The 23,221-nt window shown below is 42.8% G+C and overlaps 1 protein-coding gene across 2 annotated transcripts; it reads left to right on the top strand.

Moving 5' to 3' along the window:
- Positions 1-2,582: 2,582 nt before the first annotated feature.
- Positions 2,583-7,783, top strand: irx6a (iroquois homeobox 6a). 2 transcript variants are annotated; one of them, XM_031848686.1, is made up of 7 exons: positions 2,583-2,917; positions 4,077-4,314; positions 5,075-5,184; positions 5,442-5,734; positions 5,923-6,585; positions 6,794-6,905; positions 7,248-7,783. In XM_031848686.1, exons 1-6 carry the CDS (start codon positions 2,904-2,906, stop codon positions 6,898-6,900), a joined length of 1,425 nt encoding a protein of 474 aa, XP_031704546.1. In that variant the 5' UTR covers positions 2,583-2,903; the 3' UTR covers positions 6,901-6,905; positions 7,248-7,783. The 2 variants fall into 2 exon arrangements, with proteins under 2 accessions (XP_031704546.1, XP_031704545.1); XM_031848685.1 differs by lacking the exon at positions 2,583-2,917 and having other exon boundaries at positions 4,008-4,314.
- Positions 7,784-23,221: the final 15,438 nt, after the last annotated feature.

Below are 23,221 nucleotides of genomic sequence, written 5' to 3'. Positions count from 1 at the left end.
CTGAGAAGGAGGAATCACTAATTATTGTAGTCAGCCATTTAGCTGCTGAAAAAACAAAACCTTGTAACAATGTGAGTACTAAGTAATCCAGACGAAACAATGTAAAAATGTCTCATTTTGGGGTTGTCACACATTTTAAAGGGTAGGGCACTGCGGCCAGTCTGCCATTACAATTAGTGTTAATTTTGGCCTGATTCAGTGAGATCTACGCTGACTGCTGGACATGCATTATGCATGAGTCTGTCCATATGCACTTGGGCCATCATGCACGCCCTTGTAGAAAAGCATCGACCACCGGCATGCAATTACATTTAGCTTGTTTCAACCTTCTCTGTGTGCACATTGTCCTATGGAATAATGGTTTAATGAAAATGTGCATTATCCTTTGATAAAAAAGTTCTGATATCCATCATTGATGGTAAATGGACAGTTAAGTGTTAAACACTGCCTATTGTTGACATCTGCCGCTCTTTCCACTGTCCACATGAAACAATGTGTCTCTAAATTTTGTGATTCTGAATTTTTATAGACAAACTGAAAGTTTAGTGTTCATTTCGGGTTTGAGAAAATTATACAACCTAATTCTTAAGCTCATTAAACAAGTCAAAGAGCCACTGAACTATCTGAAAACTGCATTGTCACAAAGCAGTAAACAGGGCTGTTTTTCATACCTCATGAAGTAGATGAGAAGTAGAGATACGTGGTTGCCACTATTTTATCCAGAACACTGCAAATAGCCGTATAGTGCAGTGGCTTTTCACTTTTTGTGCTCAGACTGTTTTCATTCATGACAAAAGAATAGTCTATAGTTGAAAATAGTTATACTATAATCAAGTTGGCCTGTCCCTTTCACTTGTAGATACTGGATTTTAAGTTGTTTGCACTGCGTTCATTTTTGTGTGAGTTTTTGCAACTCGAAATGTTTGGGTGCAGAATGAGCCTGGCTCTTATCTGGTGAAAGAATCAACAAGTTAGGGAACAGGGAGAAGATTATTCAAAGAGTAATTCTACCACGTGAAAGGTTTCATTCATTTCTGTAACATAGGGGACATTTTTTTAGTTTCGAGGACCAACAAGTTCTTAGTTGTAACTTAGTAACTTAGTTGTCTTAGCTGCAGTGAGCACTTGTCAGAACCAAAGTTGCAGTGTGTGTGTGAGAGTTGCTATTGCCTGTGGGTGTTTACTGCTCAGGCACTGTCCAGAGCCTGGACCATGACCACTCTGTCCACTTTATCTCTGTGGAAAATATCTTCACGGGAGATCTCCATCTTCTACACGCGGCTCTTTAGCGCCCCTCGGAGAGGAAGCCCATAATCGCAGATGCGTCTCCAAGGGAGGATATGCCATACATCAGTTATGGAACGGCAGGGCACCGGGGAATTTGGCACAAGGTATCAGTCGTGACAACGGAAACCTTACACAGCCCTAGATAATCAGAAACAGGCAGATCGTATGACTCAGTAGGACTGATCATCGCTGTCACTGTCAATACAAATGTAGTGTGTATAGGGGGAATAATAGAACCCCCTCCCTCTCTCCCCTCTCCCAGCTCAACATCACACGAGGAGGAGACACAGCTTGTTTACGTTTATGGGAGAGAGCGAGAGAACTGGTGATGGTTGAGCTGCTGATCTAATAAGGCTTAAAATTATTTCTCGTTTCATTCACTGTGAGGCAGCATCATTCCTTACCCATCTTTCAAGTGAGCATCATTCAATTAAAATGCAATTCTCGTCGCCCCCATCCACGGATATTTAATTAGACTGGAGAGCAGGGCTTCCACTGTCTTTTTTTTCTTCTAGCACAGCTCTTCGGATTTCACCTCTAAGGCATATTTTCACTCTGTTACTCGTTGGTTAAACAAGGGCATGTATCCATTTGTTAATTGATACAATTACGCATTACGCGTAATGGTCACGTAGGTCTCCAGGCGCGCATCAATCACTGGTCTATTGACCTGCCCAAAACCCCTCTAACCGTTCCTGCTGGGACTGCCCCTCTCTCTAATAGAGAAAGATAGAAACATCATCGTCATTAACTCCGGGATGGACCTCTGGCCAGAGAGCCAGAGGCGAACAGAGGTCGAGATTAAATAAAGAAAGAAAATGTGCTTATTCGACTTGCTTTAATTGTGATGGATTGTAAATAAAAGAAACTGTTTGAAACAGAAAATACCCAGCATACTTTGTTGTTAAATTGTTTGCTATTTGCCTGGGTGAAAAAAGAACAAGAATAAGTAATCTCTCTTGCTGAATGTGTAAGTGTCAAATGCATTAAACTTCACAAAGGGTTTCCATAGGTTGCCAAGTTACAATTCCATAATAATGAACAAAAAACAATTTTCGGAGATGTTATCTCAGCAAATCGGTGAAGAAGAATTATATTACAAAAGCGGAACAAGACTGTGTACAGTGCACCTTAAGAAACCCCTGCCTTGGACGTGATTGGCAAAGACATTATTCTATCCTTGGTACCCTGCCGTTCCGGGATTACAGTGACGTCACGCTGATACCCTTGCATGGATGAATGCTAAAGAACTATAGAGCCACAAATAATAGCACAAGCAGAGTCTATATCTTGCAAGTCTTACGTTATCCTTTAAGCCTCCTTCAGCTAACACAACAACAATTTTTTTTGCACTTAATGACGCTTAATTTCATTTCTTATCGGGTCCTTTGGGGGGGATTATTCATTCATATAAAACAATCTGCAGCTGGTGCCATCCTAAAGTCTCCCTCCTATGAGTGAAGTCATCTATTATTGAGCGAAAGGCCGTGCGTGGAAATGTGTGTAAGACGGTGGATTTGAAGTAGAATTGGTTGCAATCGATCAAGGGTGAAGAATATTGCTGATGGTAACAAAAGAAGCAGCTATGTCTTTCTCGCAATTTGGATACCCTTACAATGCAACTTCCCAGGTAAGCCTCTTTGCTTTTTATTTCTTCTAAGTATTGTACACACACACACCACACAGACACACACACCAAATGTTTTTGTGTGCATATTGTCTTGTATTTCACTATAGTCAGAGCATTTTTCTCCATAAGAAACATTAATGGCTGAGGGACTTCTTAGACAAAGACTACTATTTTCGTGTGGTGCTTTTGTTGTTGAACCAAATATCGATATACACGCACCCGTGTCCAATTACACTGAATTATGAATGAACTCACGTGTTTTTCTGATGACAATAGAGATGAATGTCACATATTGCTCACTACGAGGTGTAATTGGGCTGTAACGCATGCTGTACACATTCGCAAACTTTCTCTTTTAATGAGACGTGTGGGATGTCAGACACCTTGCATTCTAATGCCAGCTTTTAAAACTTAATTAAAGTCGTTTATTTACATTTAAAGACACTATTATTGCGCTGAATGACAAGTTTGAAGAAGTTCATGTCGATCAGGGGACAAAAGTTACTCTCATGGAAAAGTTGTCACCGAACTTTTATCTCGATAATATTTTTAACAATCAGTACATTTTGTACAGAATTTAAATATTACTAATTTGTGATACGGTGGCGAATTACTTGCACAGTGATATTACCTTAGATTTCTCTTATCTAATTTTGAAACCGATGATAAACTGGAGCAGGTCACTTTTACGCACGGATTGCGCACACATTTTTCCATCTTAATATCCACTAAAAAATAATAATAATTCCATTTTGTATGAATACATAGGGACAATGAGGTGCTATCGCTTATTACACGTTTTCACAAAGTAAGCTACTTTCTCTCATTCCAGGAGTCCTCTGAAAAGTGACTTACCTTGAATTAAGGCAGCTCACACGTTTCGATAATGACACATGATTCAGGAGAATTTAACTGAGGTGAACTTAAGGCAAGCTCACGTTTTCACACGTTTCAATTTAAAGGCTCAACACTACACTGCCTGAGCAACTTAACTTGGATATATATATTTTGCAGCGCATCACCCACAGTCACTTCAGAGTTGTCACAGGCATCCAGATAAGAGCTGAAACAGCCAATGACCATGTCTATCCACGATTCTCTTCATGCAGTTTTTCGTGTCGGCAAACCCCAGTACGACTTGCTGCGATTCGATTTCCAGGTCGGTCTCTGATGGGACAGGCGGCTCCCAGACCGCCGCTGCCGCCGCCGCCGCCGCCACCGCTGCCTCCTTCTGCTGCCCGTCCTACGAGAACCGGCTCCTGGCGAGCAGCCGGACGGAGCTGAACGCAGCGCTGGGGATGTACAGCTCTCCCTACGCCGCAGCGGCTGCCGCCAGCCAGAACTACGCCAACTACTTCCCCTACAGCACCGACCCATCCGCTATCTACTCCACTCTGGTGGGCTCACTTTAGCCTCATCTGATGCGTAAAGGGGAGGGGGGGGTTCAGGCTAATCGATGAACTGTGTTTTGTTCATCAATTTATCTCACACTGTAAACGTATCCGTCTCGACAAGCCGTTTAAATCCAGCATCCAGTCTCATCTTCTCCCCCTTTAAAAGCAAATCAAAAATCCCGTCACTTAGGTGAAGGTAATAGTGTAGAAGCAATGCAGAGGAGCTTGTCTCATTTGAATCAAATGTCATTTTATTATTATCATCATGTAATCCTCCTTATTCTGCCTTGTTTTAAAAACACTGGCTCTTGTGTCTGTTTATGAACCAGCATTTTCTTAAAGCAGTTGAATTATGTTACTCATCTCTCAGAAAAATTCACTTTGAGAAAGTAAGATTTTAGAATGGACTAAAAGACTTGTTAAATGGATATTTCACAGTGCAGCTGTGACTTTTCTTTCTTTATTCTTATTCATTTAAAAAACCCAAAGTCAGCTAAGATTTTCTGTCCATGGAAATGTTGAACATAGTGTCTTCAACTGCAAAAAAATAACAAAATAAATAAAGGATACAAACATTGCTCTTTAAACCTGTTAAGATACATAAACACATATTGATGGCATGTCCTTTTTTCACTTTTGGTTATTCTTGTTTAAGAGCATGAAAATAGCAAATGTCTTCATTAATATTTTCAAAAATCCTCAAAATGCTGAGAACTAATAAATGCTGCATACTTACAACAACCTTTTACTTTTTCTTTTACAGAATCCACAGTATGACATTAAGGACAGCACAGGCACTTTACACTCCGGCATCACTCAAACCGCTGCATACTATCCTTACGACCATTCACTGGGACAGTATCAATACGACAGGTAAATTATATCTTCTTTTTTTCCACTTTCTGTCATATGAGCGTCAGCAGACCTGGGACACTAACCTTTCACAGGGTGAATATGCTGCATTCAGATCAAGGGTCAGAGTGTAATTCCATACTGATACCTGCATGGAGGGAAGCTGCATGTATTTCTAACAGCAGGGAGTAGGGATAAAGGATGTCTGAGTGAGTGGTCTATACATCCTTCTCATAATGCACTAATGGACACTGTCTGTTTGTATGAACCTTCTCCAGATACGGGACAGTAGACTTTAATGGCACAGCCAGAAGAAAGAATGCAACTCGTGAAACCACCAGCACCCTGAAAACATGGTTGTATGAGCACCGGAAGAACCCATACCCCACCAAAGGAGAGAAGATCATGCTGGCCATCATCACAAAAATGACCCTCACCCAGGTTTCCACCTGGTTCGCCAACGCCAGGAGGAGGCTAAAGAAGGAGAACAAGATGACCTGGTCACCAAAGAATAAGGCCAATGACGACAGGAAGGATGACTTTAAGAGCGACCAAGACTGTGTCACCAAAGGTAATCATTCATTTTGGTGGCAAAAAGTTTACTTACACTAAATATAAGTGAATACAGTTACCAATCATACGGACCACAAAGGGTAACATGTATATTTACATTTCAAAGTTTTCTGAACAAACTTTGTCCCCATGAGTTCACAATATCAACAACTTTTCAAACTGTGCTAATCACTTTCTTCCATGCAGATTCTAGTGATTGCAAGGAGGAGAAGGATCTGCATCTCAGTGATCTGGAGGACATGGATGACGACGACTGTGACAAGTTGGACAGTGACTGTGAAAAGGTGGCTGCAGATGAGCAGGACCTCCAGAGGGTCATGGCAGTATCCGGAGCTCCTCATAAGAGAGACTGCAGCTCCGAGCTGCACCTGAGTTTAACCAACAGCTTTCACACGTTCCCCTGCGCCATCAAAAGTGTCAACACCCTTTCTCCTCTCCCGTCTGACTTCCTGGACCCGGCGTTGTCCAAGGCACCGTCTTCGACCGGCCCCGCAGGAACACTGTCCCTGTCTCACTTTGAAGCATCGGATAAGCCTCGGATTTGGTCTCTGGCTCGTACGGCAGCTTCGGGGTTCATACTGAGCCCTCAGCAGCATGGCTCGGAGCTGAGGACAGGCAACTCAACCGGGGACTGCCAGCTCCAGAGCACCAGGCTTACCGGACAGTGTGGGGGCATGAGAGGCCTCCACGACTCTAGCAGCATCACCAATACTGAGAGCCCATTCTCCGAGGGCTTATCCTTGCACTCAAAAGTCTACGGCACTGGCAGCTACAGTCACAAGGACCTCCAACTGCACTGTTCATCCTATGCTGCCCTCCCAGATACATGTCAGTACTCCACTATTGAAGGTATGTCATCATATACCTGCACTATATTACAAGGGATCAAATTAGAGAGGTAAACAGTAAGGAACACTAGCTTTGCCAAATATGTTTAAAAAAATGTTCCATATGTTGTTATAGAAAAGTCCATTTAGGGTTATGAAGTGAGGAGACACTTTCTGCCATCTTGCTCCTGAGGCAAGTTTCTTAGATATGCTTTTATTTGGTTGTGTAGGATTCTCTGGTGGCAAAGCAGAGACACAGTCATCTGACCTCAGTGAAGCCTGCGGGACCCTGCAGGATGACAAGGTCACTGCGTTCAGACCAGTGATGAAGAGGTGAAGCAGGTGAGAGTCTGCACTGAACTGAAAGAAACCAGCAAAGTCACGACACACATGGACCCTCACACACGTCCACACACAAACATGGGGTACAGAACAACAGCATTGACCACTCATGTGAAATATATGTTGCTAAATTCAATATTTTATTGTATATAAATATAATAACCTTCAGGTTGAAGTGATGGGTTACTAATATGCATGATGGCAAAAGTAATTCATAATAAACATCGAAGTGTATGAGACAAAATATTAACATTTCTAATGCAATCAACTTGAAACAATAATACCTTTTTATAAAGAGTGTTTATTCCTGATTTTAATTCCGTTTTCCCCCCCCTCTCTTAGATTGCTGGACACTGTACCACAATAAAGAATGGGACATGTATTATGCACTAAAGGACACACTGGCCGAGTAGCGGCCTCAGTGTGACACATGGGAGCTACCTGGCGCTGCTGCAGTGGGAGGCTGTCAAACTGTGGGCGTGGCTATCATTTTGCACAACTTTGTTTTTATGGTGTAAAAGACTTTATGCAAACAATTCAAGATGCAAAGGTGTGAGAAAGGCCAAGTTAAAACGGCCGGATTTGTGTATGGCAATCGTGTAGTGTAGCTAACCTATTTATTTCTCTGTGTATTTATTATTTTGTTATGTTGTCTGTTTGTTTTATTATCTGACGTGTTTATTGGTTGAATTCGTATCTTCTTTGAGTGTTTTGTTACCTGTTGCGTTTTAATGTGGCTTCGTTTCATTTTGCCTGAAGTAAATAAGGAAAAGCTTGTTGGACATAAAGTTGACCATAAAAGGACCGGATCCCCTGTGTTGCGCGTGGAGGATGTTTGTCATTGTGTTAAAATGTGAGCTTCTTCTGTGTTTGCCTGTCATGGCTTTTTTTTTTTCTAAGAATACAATTTTTTTCCAAGAGCTTTCGTTGTCTGTGTCATGGTTATTTATAGAGCCCAGCTTCCAATCGGCCAATTAAAACATTTGCGGATGCGCATTTGATCAAAGTTGATCATCTTGACTCGACGCATAAAGCCGCAGCGCTGATGGAAGGTCATAATTCAGAGGACTAAGGACGTGAGTGAAATCCACAAGTTGCGGAAGAAAGGGGACATCATCCCTCTATTGTTAGCATCTAATCAGAAGTGGCACCGAACACTTTGTTACTGTTCAGGCCAGGCAGCGAGGCAGGGACATAGGATGAATGCTGCTTTGTCCCCTGTGTAGTGAGCCGCTGTACTAACTTAACATTGTGTTAATTAAAAGGTCATTTGTAGGATCAAACCCGGCAGAGAAATTCACATGGTCCATCAAAGTCCCTTTGATTTGGCTGTTTTGCCTATAGTCCATCTCGTTATGGGCTGGCTTTGGTGACTCTCCTACAGACAGCTGGAATAAGATGATCACTTTAGTCTATGATGTGCACTGACGGGCTCAACAACTTGTTCATCCTCACATTTCAAACTTTTAAAATCAAACAGTTTCGTATCAAACGACAAAAGTCTGCTGAAACTACACTTGAGGTTGGGATATTGTTTTTTAACTATTCTACTGAAAAACATGCACATAAAAAATATACAAATCCAGTTTGACAAGCTTGTGAAACTTGTTATGTTACTTTATTAAACATTACATTAAACTCTGATGAGGGAAACGCTTTCTGACTTTATCTCCCGTCAGATTCCTGAAACCAGTGAATTACTATGACATCAGCTGGTGAATATTGAGATGTGATGACTAAATTTAATTCCAGGCCACCACTGAAACAATACCTGCAAAGAGCCGAGACGGCCTCGCAAAATGTAATTTGAGGTCGTAGGCTATTTGTGGGATTATGCTCGTAATAAAAGTATTTTCCGTATTAAGGCAATTCAGGCTAAATTCACAGGCGCTGTGGTCATCCTATGTGTCCTTGGCCAATGGCGGAGCCGTCAGTAATGCACCGAACCTGGTAAATCCGGGAATGAAGAGGATGAAGAAGGTCAGGAATAATAATTTAGGCCTATTTAGATTTATTTTTCCCAGTTGAGTTTTTCTTTCTGTGTTAATCTGAGAATTTACAAATGATCTGTGTGAGGTTGAAGGCAAAAACACGTATATTTTCTAACACAGCCTATAATTTCAAAGGTGTCATGCTTTCATACGCGATGAAGAGGACACGTGAACACGATTGGCATCCTTTACAGTTGATCATATATTTTCAATTGAAGGACAGCTGAATGAACGAGGGGAAAAAAATAATTTGGGAACAGAAATGTCCTGCAAAATAAGTGAAGGAAAACAGGAGGCAGTTCACTGTGTAGAATAATTACAGCTTTTAGCCGTCACGAGTCAGTCAGGGGCCGATACTGTAACAGTCCGTCTGCTAATGACAAGCTGCTAGCAGGGAGACTCTCTCCTCCTCCTCCCCCTCCTCCTCCTCAACACTAATCAGTCATGACGCCCGATGCGATGCTCTTTACGTTCAAATGTAGGGTAGGTGTGTATCAAATATTTACAGCCAAATTTAATTAAAGCGGAGGTTGTAAAGAAAAGCTGCCTTGTGCTATTGAAGGTAATGATGCATGCGCAATGGGATTACCACCACGGTGACGTACCTGGGGGAATGATGGGCTCATATAGCAGCGCGCGCATGAAGCAGCTAACAGGTCAATTAGTCTGCCGGTCCCATATTATACAGTGTTTTTAGTAAAAACACTGTATAAAAACTTTGTACATATGGTTTAAAGCAGCTGAGCAGATAATGAAGAGACACATGAGCCGGCTAAACTGGTCTGGATGCCATGGATCAGAAACCACATCTATAATATTGTGAGAAAACCAACATTTAAAAAAATGGAATAAAATAACCTTTAAGCGAATGTATGGATAAATTAATAGATGTTTAACATCAGTTCGGTGTTATGGTGCTGGTGGACACAGGGGGAGGAGGCAAACACAAGACATTCTGTTTGTCTGACATCTTTAATCTGAGGCGAGACATGAAATCTGTGGCAAACTACAACGTTTCAGAATAATAAATTCCTTAGGTAGCCTATATATGCACAGCTGAATCTCCCTAATACATGTTTCCCTCTTGGTAAATTTGATTTTTCATGAGGGAGGGGGAGATGGCGGGTGCCTATGAGAGCATGTTTGCATAATCCAAAACAGATTTTAGATAATCTGTGAATGAGACACAAATTTGCAAAAAAAAAAGAAGAAGAAGAAAAACAAGCTATGTGAACATGAGCACTTGAAAAGGTTTGACATTATTAATCTGTGACCATCGTTTGTGTGAAGTCAGAGGGTGTCTTTATACTCATACGTATGTCTGTTATTAAACACCTCCAGAAGTGTATGCTCCAGTCAACCCCCACCCCTCCTCTACTGTCATGGATCACTGATCTTTTCTGGGCCAACTTGCTGCTTGCATCCTATATGCTCCTTTCAAGTCAATAGGCCAGTTTACTGTCAGAAATGACAGGTGTTCTGTTAAAGTCAGTGCTTGGGACATTTAGCACTCACACTGAATTATTTGAGACAAGTTAAAGAAACTTTATATCCTTAACAGCCGGTAGAGTTATTTTTTGTTTACTTAAAATTTTTAAGGTCACCTTTCAACTTTTGTTTTTTGCTGTGAGTATCATAAAATACATAATAGAGTTGGAATAATAATAGGCGTCATTTTTTTCTCCATGATGGTCTGCTATTTTTTCAGTCTCTCTCTCAGACGAAGCAGTAGGAATCAGTGATGAGAATTTCTTGCGTTGAAGGTGTAGATATGTACATGTAACCGAAAACACCGATTTGTAAATTGTGTTTGAGCATGTGATCTTCACTTTGCTTAGAATGTCAGATTCAAATGTTTACTTTATAATAAAGCAAGCCTGTTGTAGCTCAACTGTTTTGGACTACAGACAACTTCATGTGCATTTGAGTAATTTTAAATTCAAGGGTTATCTCAACTGTCAAATCATCCACATGAATGCAACTGACAGCTGAATTGTCTCGCAGCTATAGATGCAGTGAAACACAGTTATTTAGAGATACATGCTAAATAGTTTAAAATGTCCTCATTGTATGTATTTATTATCTGTTCTATTTCTCTTAAACAAGATCTGAAAGGGGCTGGGACCAGTTTACTGTTGTATGTTGTGCGATATAATACTGTAGGTCAATGAGGGGTTAACCTCTGACAAAGCACTGTCAGGACCATCCATCACATGCTCTTTACATCCAGGCCCCCACTTAATGAGCATGTGCCTGCGGCTTAAAAAATAATATGAAGTATTCTGACATGATGGCGACGGCCTCTTCGTATAAATGGGAGCCATAATAACAACAACAACAACAACATCTCAAACAATAATTTGCCCTCTAGTCTGACAAAAGAGGCAGCATGGAGGTGCCATTTGATGTGTCCCACGCTGGGCCGCTAAGGCTCGTAAAACAAAGTCTTTGTACCAGTGGCTCAGAGTTCAGATGAGGAGGACAATATGCACACTTCATTACATTTTGTCAAAAGGCTCAATGAAATGTGTGTGGGACATTGTTCCTGTGCATGTCTCCCTCCATGGAATTTCTGATTGCCGATGTTGCTACAAGGTCTCTGCTAATGAGTTTTGTCAAAGACAATTATGGACTTGGTGGAATGGCCTGAGGGGGGGATGAAAAGCTGGCTTTGTGCGCTTTGGGTAGATGTTGCATTGCGACCCCTGCTTCTTTCTGTACCCCGTGTTTGACCTGCGCTGTCCGAAAGAATCCCGAACTCCCTTCCGTCAACAGTGCCGTTCTCGAGGCAGAGGGATCTGCCCCAGCACCTTTGCCCTTTTCAATGCATGTCCCAAACTGGACCCCAGTGCTACTGCTACCATTTCCCAGGGTCTTGCTTCTTTTTTAGACCTCATTTGACTTAAAAGTAAGTAGGGTCTTGGAGTCTTCTCTGGCTTGTTAAGTGTGGGAATAAAGGTTCGCAACCAAATTCAGAATTTCTTTTCGCCTCTCATCTCAGTTCAGCAACAGTCTGTCACTGCCTGATTTTGAATGGGGTGGCTGGCCCCTATGGCTCAAGTGGTACTACACTATGAAGGTAAGAGTCACACTGTAACACAGCTCTTTAAATCGTTGCTTTCATGGCTTCCGCTGCTCAGTGATTCTCTCCTGGTGTCGATTCCACTCCTAAACCAAAGGGTAAAGTCAATCTCCCTCTCACACCATCTGCAACTACTGGAAGGGGTGCAAATGGTACTCAGGGGATTATATGAGCAAAGATTGTTTACTTTGAACACATACAGACTTAAGCAGGTCAAGAAGCTCCAATCACACAATAAAAGGCACTTACATAAATTCTTACTGAACTGAACTGCCAACACGAGAGTAGCGTTCATGTGAATCCTCACATTGCACCCACGGAGCGCTAAACTCTGTGCGCTCTTGTTCCTGTTATCTTGTTTGTTCTTTTATGTTTGTCTGCTGGACTGTTTCTGTTGCTGACCTTAGATTGGCGTCACCACCATCAGAATAATCTCTTGTGTCTTTTTAATGCCCTTTAATAATCCCCCGAGCATCTCATTTTTAATCTCGCTCTCTCCTTCTGTTTTTCTTCCCCTTCATGTTGGGGCATCTGTTGGCCTTTCATGCCTGCTGTTGAGTCTCCATTTGACTTCTAAACAGGGTGGATCTTGTCATAAGATGACCACAAAATATAAATACAAATTCCACAGTCTCAGCAAGCTAAAGTCAAAACAAATTCTAGTTTTGAAAAACAACACATTGCATAATGCAATTCTAAGAATTACATGGAAGAAGAGGCTCAAGCGACTGACAGAGGCAGAGTATAAACACTAAAATAACATGAAAAAAACCCACTTTACAAAACCTTATAAATCCACTGCACATAACCTGCCCAGAACCAGATGGGAAATACAAATACAAATACAAATTAGCGACTTGCTGGTAGACACAGTGGAGCAATTAGTAGGGACCCGGATATTTTCTCATATGTTGGTGGAGACCAAAACAGAGCTTCAAGTAGAGTGATTGTGAACTTTGGAATAATAGTGTAATTATAGCTAATGCTGCTCAAGGCCTGCAGATTGGAATAGGGGATATGGGAGTGGCTGTGCTTTTGTCAGCTTGTTGTGATGTTTTTCTGCCCTTTGGTAGTCAAAATATTGATCAGTGCAGTGCAGCTTAAAGCTAACTGTAAGTTTTAGTTGCTTAACCTATCCCAACTAACTTGTATGTAACTTAAACATTTACTTGAGAGTGAGGTGTTTCTCAATATTATACTACACTGACATGGTGCAATTCAGGTTCCTTGTAACTATCACACATCATATATGAACATTGTATGAAAACATGATGGCCATGCACAATGGAGCTACGGCTGTGGAATGTGTATTCAGGGGTGTGTGTTGTATCACAGTAATGGGATGGAATGATGTTCCACAGTTCTTTCCTTGTTTGTTTGTAGGAACAGTCAAAACTACAGAACATAACTGGAGTATAGTGCCCCCTGTTGAAACAACTCTCACTGTCACTGGTGTTTGTATGATCTCAGTATGTTTTTTAGAAGGGAAGACAGTCTTTCTGGTTTAGAGAAGAGATGTGTGGCATTCAAGAACACGTGCAGACCCACAGACACAATTTAGTAACTTCACATTACATGACACAAATCACATTTAAGGTCGAACTTTTGGTTCAGGCTGATTTAGGATGAGAAGAATCTTGTCGCGACGGGTTTATTTTTGTGACGCTGTGTAGGTGACAGCCTCGGGAGCAGTTCATTTGGACTGCAGACAGCAACAATGTTCAGCAACAGTATTCTGCAAAGCAGCAGCAGCACTATCAATTCTCTTCAATTTATGTCTCCAATTGCCTGAGTTCAGCCTGTGCCAGCGCCACCGCAGATTTGACAGATGAAGTCCAGCATGTGAAGCCAGCAGCTCGACTCTCTTGGAGACTCTACGCCTGACTGTCCCCCCCCCTCCCCCTCTTCACAGATATGCAGCACAATGAGTTGCTGTGGCAGTAGCACCTATAATGAACAGCCTCCTCCACCTGAACACAGAGTATTTCCACGATATTAGTGTCATTGGCATCATGCGGGCAGGAGGAAAACTCGCAGCAGGGCTGTGTAACAGTATGGTGTCGACAGCACTCTTCTCCACCGGTCTCTGCTTGGGGGCCTGCCTCTCTGTGTGAAGCTCCTGTGTAGGATTAGACACTGGTGTGCAAGTCAAATGGTTGCTAGCTCTAATGGAGTCTCCACACTTGCCTGATGTCTACATCAGCCCTGCTTACTGTTAATCATGGCCCTCAAATATCAAGCAGACACACCAAGGAATGTCGAGGCTTTTCGAAGAACAGTATCTTCATGATTACAGAACGTATCATAACTGTGACAATGCTAACCTCAAAAACATATGCATGCAAAGTGACTAAACATTACAGAAGGGCACTTTGAAGCAATTATGTCATGTTGAATACCTACAAAAGGCGTTTGAAGTAATTTAAGACACTGGGGAGAACACCATGGCCTGTAAATCAAACGTCATCCTTTAAATACATTGTATGGGGGCCGTGAGATGTGAAAAACGGCTTTGTTTATCACAAACAAACCGAACAGGCTCTCATCAAGCGGCATCAATGCATGGCGCCCCACAACAAGCCGTTGTTGTTGCGTTGGCATGCCAGTCGTGACGCGGCTTTGACACAGTGGAGCAATAAGAGGCTTCAAAGAGGGGCAGTCGAAACACGTTCTACAGCAGCAAGGTAAACAGCTAAGGGGAGAGGGGGGGGAGGAGGGAGGTAGTGAAGAAAGACTAGGGAGGAGGGAGCAGCAGAGGGAGGTGACACGCAGACCACACATTTCCAAAGTTCACTCTTAAACACACTACGCTCATAAAAGTACAGGCCCCATTATTCACGGGTGGGATTTCTCTCCCTCCCTCTCTCTTAAAACATGCAGGCAAACAGCCCAAACCCCCGAGCTGTGTCAAATGATGGAGCATCATAATTACGCCCTTTTTATTGGCCATCTTATTCCAGCTATGACTGATGCTGCTCCCAACCCTAAGTGTTTCCATTTGCACTTTCATGTGGCAAACGAGCAGAGAAGCCGTGGCTCGCCTGCCTTTCAAGGGTGGGCTGACAAATATTTATGGCCTGACGTGGAGTCACTTTTAATCAGGGCTGGTGACCTGTTCCTGAGGATTCTGGCCGCTGCAACACGCTTATCTCCTCGGTAATAAATGAGCCTTCAGAGGGCCCACTGTGCTTGCATTATGCGCTTGTCTAAAAATAATAACTGACACATTTCTTTAGAATCAGTCATAATCAAGAACCCAGAGGAGGCAAATGTGGATCCCTGCTGTAACATGGCAGAAATAAATCAATGACCTCCCTCTACTGGTCAGAGGCCAAACTACAGTAGAGTGAATTACCAGCCTCTCTGACTGACTCTGGTTGCAGGTGAGCTTCGGTTTACCACACATATATTATTTTAACATAAAACAACTCCCTAATTTTCTGTTTTTGGATAACCACATACTTAACATATTACATCTGTTTTATGTGTCCTTTTAAATAAATGTAATGCATGACAAATTACACACACACACACACACACACACACTGAGAGAGCAAGGATGAAAACGGACATATTACATTTAGAGGACAAATTATCCACATCCCATGAACCCAAATCCCTTCAAAACTAATGGATAACTACTATTACCTCGCACCGGTCAAAAGTAAAGACAAGTCCTATCTATTATAAAGTTTAAATGCCTTGTAAATCCTTTGTATATTAGGGCAGCTTAGGATGTGATGGATGGCAAAGGAAGCCAAGAAGAGATCTGTTGATGATGCACTATTCATAGAAATTACCTCAAACTTCCAGACTTCATATCCAAGCCAGTCAAGATGTATACTGTAATCCTTAGCTTTGGTTTAACTTCTTCAATGTTGTCCCCGTCTGTGATCCTGCACTATGTTTTATGCTGTCTAGTTTGAAATCTAGATTTATGGCACCAATATGTTCTTTTCCATGCTTTAACAGCCTATAAGGCATTATGGGAGGGCTCCCTTAGTGAAAACAGATATTTTCCTCCATATTAGGAGTTATGGGGAGAGTGATCCTTAAAAATGAAAGCCATAAATCATTTCCTTCCACGATTATACCATTAACAGGAGCATGGTTTTGTCGTTTAGGTCATGCTAATAGTTTGGGCTTGAGGTTGTGGCCGTGGGGAAGGAGCATGGAGCGACGCATGTTCCCCTTTGCCAGCGAGAGGGAGGCGTTGCAAGAGCCGAGTTTGTCTTGGTGGTCCTGTGTTAGTGCTGCAGCTTTCTTAGCCTGATCACTGTAAACGTCATCCGCATCTGCTCCGCATCTGCCCCCCCTCAACCCCCCCTCCACAGCCCCCGTCTTCCAATTGGAGTTTCTATATTGGGCCTAGTTGTGGTCTTCTAGAGAGACCCCACGACAAACTATCGGAGCATTTTGCACTCTACAAAAGGCACCAGATGCCAGCAGAGTACATATTAAATTTGTTACTAATTTTGAACTTGGCATGGTGGACCACGTAGCTGCCACTAGCTCGCTGGAAGCAAGCGGGTTCAGCCCCACTGCAACCACAACCACAATACAAACAAAGCATATGGAACAGCAGCTCCCAGTGTACTACTGACAGTAAATGTTTAGAAAAGGAACTTTTAAAAATAACCCAGTGTAATAGAATTAGCGGGAAAGAGGCGCCTGGCGGCATGTTTTCCCCTTTTTCGACTCTTGCACCAGATTAAAATAATAGTTTGAGAGGCATAACCAGAACTAAGGAAAGAATGAGGCTGCTTTTGTGTTTTTAAGATCATTCTTGTGAGCTGCCCGTGGCTGGGAAATCCTGGGGCATCTATTTATTTTTACTTATTTTTGTATATCTAACCTTCACGAAAGAGTACTTTAAGATCTAGAAATCTAAATTTAATAACTTACTGACTTATGTGCATGCCATGGTACCGTAGTTAATGCTATTGATGTGTTAAATAATAACTGTGAAAATCAGAAGTACTCAGTTACAGAAAGTAAAAGTAGTAATACCATAGTGTAGAAATACGTTGTTACAAGTAAAAGTAAAAGTAATGCATTTAAAAATTAGACTTTTGTAAAAGTACAAAAGTATACTCATTATTTAGAATCATGACCCATTTCAGAACAATATGCCATTATGTCATTGGATTTTGATTATTGATACTTTCATGTACGTGTTATTTTAATGTTTAAGGTGTAAAACTACTTCTAGGTGAATATATCAAAATGTATTTATTGATTCATATTTTGTATCAATAATTTAGAAAAGTCATTAAAGCTTTGAAATAAATGCAGTGCAGTAACAAGTACCATATTTGCCTCTCAAATTAAGTGAGATAGAAGTATAAAGTAGTATAAAATGGAAATACAAGTACCGTAAAATATACCTAAATACAGTACTTGAGTTAAGGACTTGGATGCATTTCATTCTCTACCTCCTCCATCAGCAGACATGTGAGCTGCAGCCGTGGAGCGCTCAGTGTCGGTGTGAAATCACTGCTATTAGCACCTAACAAAGCTTCATGCGGATTTGGATCTGCAGCTTCTCGTGACAAGGTTGCAAGGTTTGTTTTATAGGTACATGTCTGTCTGTGAGTGGCTATTTGACAGTGTGAAACACACTGTGATATTCTCTGGTTTCTTTCAGCTTTTGCCTCTTCCCTTCAGTTCATGCCCATCACCTAAGTGGCTGTGTAAAACAGGATGTTGATGCTGGCCCCAGCTGCATCTGTCACCCATGGAACTGCAGTGACCTCTAGAGACAGCTCTCTCCACATACAGTGTGGAGGCAAACTGAGGTGTTGTGGCAGGAATCAGGTGAGGTGATAGTAGTTAGGTGTGTGCGTGTGTGTGTTATGTGTGTGAGATCACAGGTAAGTTGAGACTACAGGGCCAAGCCTGGATGCATTGTTAAATGCAAGGCATGGTAAATGACACAAACATTAGAACAGAATCGTGTGCGCACACACACACACACACACACACACACACACACACACACACACACACACACACGCATGCAAAACCAAACACACTCTAACATGCACAGACATCATTAAAAGGGCATACCAGCGCTCGCACATAGTTAAACAAACCTAAGCAGACGAGACCCTGGGCCACCCTGCAGATCACCCTGATCAGTGTGAGAGCTGTGTCTTCTCTGATCTAATATGTTTAGCAAACATTCATTTATTCTCCCCCAATCAATAACACAGAGCAGCGTGTGTTTATGACTCTGCCTCCACTCACTCAGTTCATCTGCAGTTCATCGAAGCTGAAACCTTGGTTTAGCCTGTGGTCTCTCTCTTTATCTCTTCCAGTCAATGACTATGTCTCTGTCATTCTCTCTTTATATCACCTTCTTTCTCTCATTCGCACACACACACACACACACACACACACACACACACTTCTTTAATTATCAGCACTGTTTTGAACTTGCATTGAAACAGTACTAAGATGCCTGGAGGCATATGGATCAAGGGAAATTTAGGAGAAAACACGAATTTATATTTTTTTCAGAACAAAAATATCTGTCTAGAGCTCCGAGTTTAAAATATTTGACACACCACTTCAATAGAAGGGAGGCCAAATAGTATGTTATGGTTCCTCTTAGCAAATAGAAAATGTTTTGATAAGGAGGCAGATTGAAATATACATATTTCCAGCTCATGGTGATGTGCGAAACCATCACAGACAGGGAGAGGGAGTATTACCTTCAGTTGAACTATGAAAGTAGAGGGGCTCTAGCTTAAAAAACGATTATACGGCATCTTCAAACATGCGGAATAATTCGCTATGGAGCCTTTACACCCCAAAATTCCCAAGGTAGGAAATTATCCTGAATAAAATGTTCCAAAAATGTAGCACTATCAGATGCAGGCGGAGTTTCATTCGAGGGAAACCGGTGCTTGCTTTAACTCTTCGCTGAGGAACATAGAGTATCTAGTAAAGAATAGAGCTCATTCATACTCCCAAGTGCAGTAAAGGTATTTTATATGGGTAGTTATTATTGTTATCATAATTATCATTCTGTGTGTGCTGTAAAAGTGGATGATGGAGGATATATGGATGGCTGAGGCTGTAAATAATGGACAATAAAGCTGTCCCCTCTTTTCTGTGGCAGAATAAATAACATGTGTGCACATGCTCAGTGCACATCTACACTCATATGAAATCTGCATTGTTATGTGAGGTCAGTAAGTACTGTGATAAGAAGTAAGATATCCATTGTTACTGTAGATTTATATTCAGATCTTTGCAAGTTGGGTAAACTTCTTTTTTAATGTGATGAGACAAGGTAGGTGAATGCAACTAACCCTACCTGAAAGCAGCATGGATAATACATATCCAAGGTGTCCCTGTACAGTGTGTGTGTGCTTTTACAGTGCAGTATGTGCTTTCCATTAGCCATGTACAGTACAGGGGCCGATGCACAGATGCCCTGAGTGGTGCCATACGGCCGATGGCTCATTAGAGCTCAGATGGAAGACATGAATCAAAGGAGGAGCGGAGAGGAAACAATCAATCTGCCTAATGGGAATCCCCTGTGAGGAGCGTGGGCCAGCCGTCCCAGTGCAGCTGTAGCTGTTTTAAATGTGACCTCCCAGTTTAAACGAACCCACCAAAAATGTCCCCACTGCTGCCGTGGCCACCGCCACCGGAGAGCCCAGTACACACACCAAAAGGCACCAAAGCCCCACAACAAGCTATTAACGCAGGGGCCTCCCACAGAGTGTGTGGGCGTAGCTTCGTCATGATGTGGTTTCTGAAGTGGAGACCGGGAGACCCGACGTTCCCATGCGTCTCCGGCAGTCCCCCGCACATGTGTCGTCCATATCCTTCATAACAGGGAATGACAAACAGCTTAATGTGGGGGGGATATCAACGAGGTGGCGGGGGTTGGATTTATAGCGCGGAGGGCGCCTGTGTTCTGGGAGGCCTGCTGGTATGGTGTGTTTACTGTCAGCGTGTGAGGTTGTGGCCAAGGTTAAGACATCGTCGTTGTGGTGTAGGGTGAATAGCACTCAACGAGGTCAAGGTTAGGTTTTCACCCATAGTTTACCTGAACTTTCTCCCCTCCCAGTTCAGTCTTCAGACGGCCCTCATGAGCTTTGATCTGGTACACCGCATGCGCTCTGCCCGCTGAAGACTACTTATCTATTCAGCGTGGGGTTTGCTAGCAGTGCTTTAAGAATCGAGTTATGCTAAACAGAGGTTGATTTAAACCAGAGGTTGACCTCTGACCTGGGCTTAGAGGATAATGTCCCAGGCAAGGAGAGCAAAGTCCTGTTACCGTCCATGAATCAGGCTCCCACCGACATTATTTCAAAATTGCTTAGTTGCATGGAACTCCCTTTAGTGCTGAACGGACTTTCATAAAATTGATTTTCTGAGTACACCCTTTTAGCAGCTATAAGCTTGAAATATGAACCCTTCATTGCTGAAAGCATTTCATTTTTTTGCCCCTGTGACTAATGATCCAGGGAAGAAGTGTGTTTGAAATTCTCCTCGGCAGCCATTTCCATAATTAAACACTGCTAATTATAGAGCTTTGGCTGACTTTAAACAAACAGGCACAGTTGCCGAGCATGCTTTCACGCCTTCCATTTGGAAATTTATGCAAATCGGACCCGTATCGTGTGTTTTCTTAGATGAAACTGACAACGTTTAGACACATTGCTCATGCTCTCGAAGATCAGACAGTAACGCCGAGAGTAATGCTGAGGAGAAATGAACAAGCCATTGGTGGTTTGGAGGAAACACCCTGAACAGGTATGATATTCCGTACAATGAGGATCAAAGCTCGCACTGCAAAAGTATCAGATGATTGAATGTGTTCACATTCATGTGTGTATGTTTGTTTGTGCATACATGAATATGCATTCATTCATTACCATGAGTGCCCTGTGGTAGAAAAAAGCCCCTGTCTTGGCCAACAAACATTTCCGCATTGTTGAGTCTAGTGTTATGATACTGCTTCTCAATTTATCAGCCTTTGACAGCAAGCCACTAGAAGCCATTATATCAGACAAATGAAAATTATATATGAAGATTAACATCAAGTAATTTGTTAGGGGGAAAATAATTCTGCAAGGAAATAAACAGGGCACAGGACTGAGAGCTATGCTGCCAGTAATTCACATATCAACAGCATTTAAATTATTAAAAAGATTGGAAATCATAATTGGCCATATATTTTTCCCATTCTTCTCCACACAAATGGCTCGCCTGGGGTACTTGACATTCACCAGTGGTTTGTAATGTAAATGACAGAACCTATTTTCTCCATATCTTAACAGCGGATGGAGTGATTGACTACTGAATATAAGCAAGCTACAGGTGGGGGTCAATTATCATTTGAATAATCGAGCATCAGCGGCTGCCTGGCTTGGCTGTGAAGTGTGACACATTTTTATCTCTATGCATTTCAATGAAGTCAGACTGGTACATAAAAGGTTATCACCTAGGAAACATATTTGCCTAGGCGCAAGTTAAACAGGCAAGTGAGATCAGCATAGATATTCAATTTAACCAGTCAACCCTGACCTATAAATATTTCAACAAAACCCAATGAGGACCCCTCCCTCCACCCCAACCCCCTTCTTTCCTTCTTTGATCCAATTCCATTTCAGCAGCGGGAGATACGAGGGAAGAGAGGCAGGAGGAAGGACGTGGGGGAAAAAGAGGGGAGGGTATGAGAAAAGAAAGTCAAGCATATTGTAGCTTATCTATTAAGTGAATTGTTTAATGCATCTGCCATCTTCTCGCCCAAGGGACGGGTGCCGAACGAGAGGGGAGAGAGGGGACAGATTCACACTACAGGGCACTGGTGGCTTCGAAGTTGAGGCGGAGACGTAGACTAATCTATAGTTGTGAGCTGACAAATCTGGCCTGACACGGTGCTCTGTAGCGGGTAGACTCAGGAGATGGGCATTAATCACAGCGTGTGCTCTGCTGAGAGCTCCGGCACACTGGGGACACCTCAAAGTGAGCTGGAGGTTATACAGGCGAGGGGATTAATCAATACGGCCCCATAATAACAGCCAACCGCCAGCACTTAAAGGCCCACCGGTACCGAGGCACAACACACACTTACCATGGGCCAACTCACACAGACACTCGCTCACAGATACGTGGAGGCAGACGCACTCACACAGACCTGCATGTCTCCCATTCAAGACTGTGTGAAAGAAGTTCTGTAGTCAAAGCTCTCTGTAGAGCACAATGCACATTCAGGAACACGTAGACACCTCAGGCAAAAAGGAGGAACACACACAAATACATTCATTTTCTAACTTTGTCATGAAGGGATCAGTACATGTTGATGGTTGTCAGAACTGGGAGTGAACCCTGGACAATACAAATAATACTTTGTCTCAGTGAGTCATTTCTTTCTCAAGGGTGTGGCAATTTCAAGCAAAGACATTTCCACTGTATCAATAATTATGGGGAAATAAAAGGATTGCTCCACATTGGCACACACAGACCCTTTCACATACAAACACCTCCATCCTATGACTACACCTCTCACACCTGAGAGCTGGGCGCACAGTCCATAATGCCACGCTGTGCTGTGATTACACAGTTGCTTGCCAACACCAAACTGACAAGCCCTCTCAGCTGGGAGTATTGGAGACGGGGTTGGGTGTGTGTGTATGTGTGTTGGGGGTGTGTGTGAGTTGGAGCGGGGCAGGGTGCGAGATAACTACATTCACCAGCATGCAAGGAGCCCAAAAACTGGCTCAAGTGTTCTGTCAATGGCCAGCGCCACCCCGCCCTTCCCTGTTCGTAGGAGTCTGCCACCCGCAGAGACCTCGATCAGCAGCCCCCCTGCCTGACAGCAGATCTGTCAGCCCCCCCGCCTCACTTCATACAGTCAGCGAGGGCTGGTTTAGCAGGAAGCAGACAGTGTAGCAGGAGGTGAAAACTCCAGCTATTTGTCAACGTGGCGCCCGTGTCAAAATGTCAGGCCCGGGGACATTCCCCGTGCAGCTGGGCTGTTAGCTAAGGAGACAGGCCGTATGGTCGGAGCAGGAGCATGCTGTCACCGACCAGTCAAACTGCCTGAGACCGGCAATCAAGAAGCTCTTTCCCTCACTCGCTCTCCCTCTTTATCTATCTATCACAACTCTCCTCCGTGCTCTCACTGACGCTTATCTATCTTCAGATTCCCCCCCCCCCCACCCCCCCTGACTCTCTCAATATCTTGGCCTATTCACTCTCACTCTGTCATCCTCAGT

The sequence above is a fragment of the Anarrhichthys ocellatus genome, unplaced genomic scaffold (genome assembly GCF_004355925.1).
Source record: "Anarrhichthys ocellatus isolate YVR2014 unplaced genomic scaffold, GSC_Weel_1.0 scaffold8, whole genome shotgun sequence".
Taxonomy (NCBI): Eukaryota; Metazoa; Chordata; class Actinopteri; order Perciformes; family Anarhichadidae; genus Anarrhichthys; species Anarrhichthys ocellatus.
This window is presented reverse-complemented; position numbering and strand designations above follow the sequence as displayed.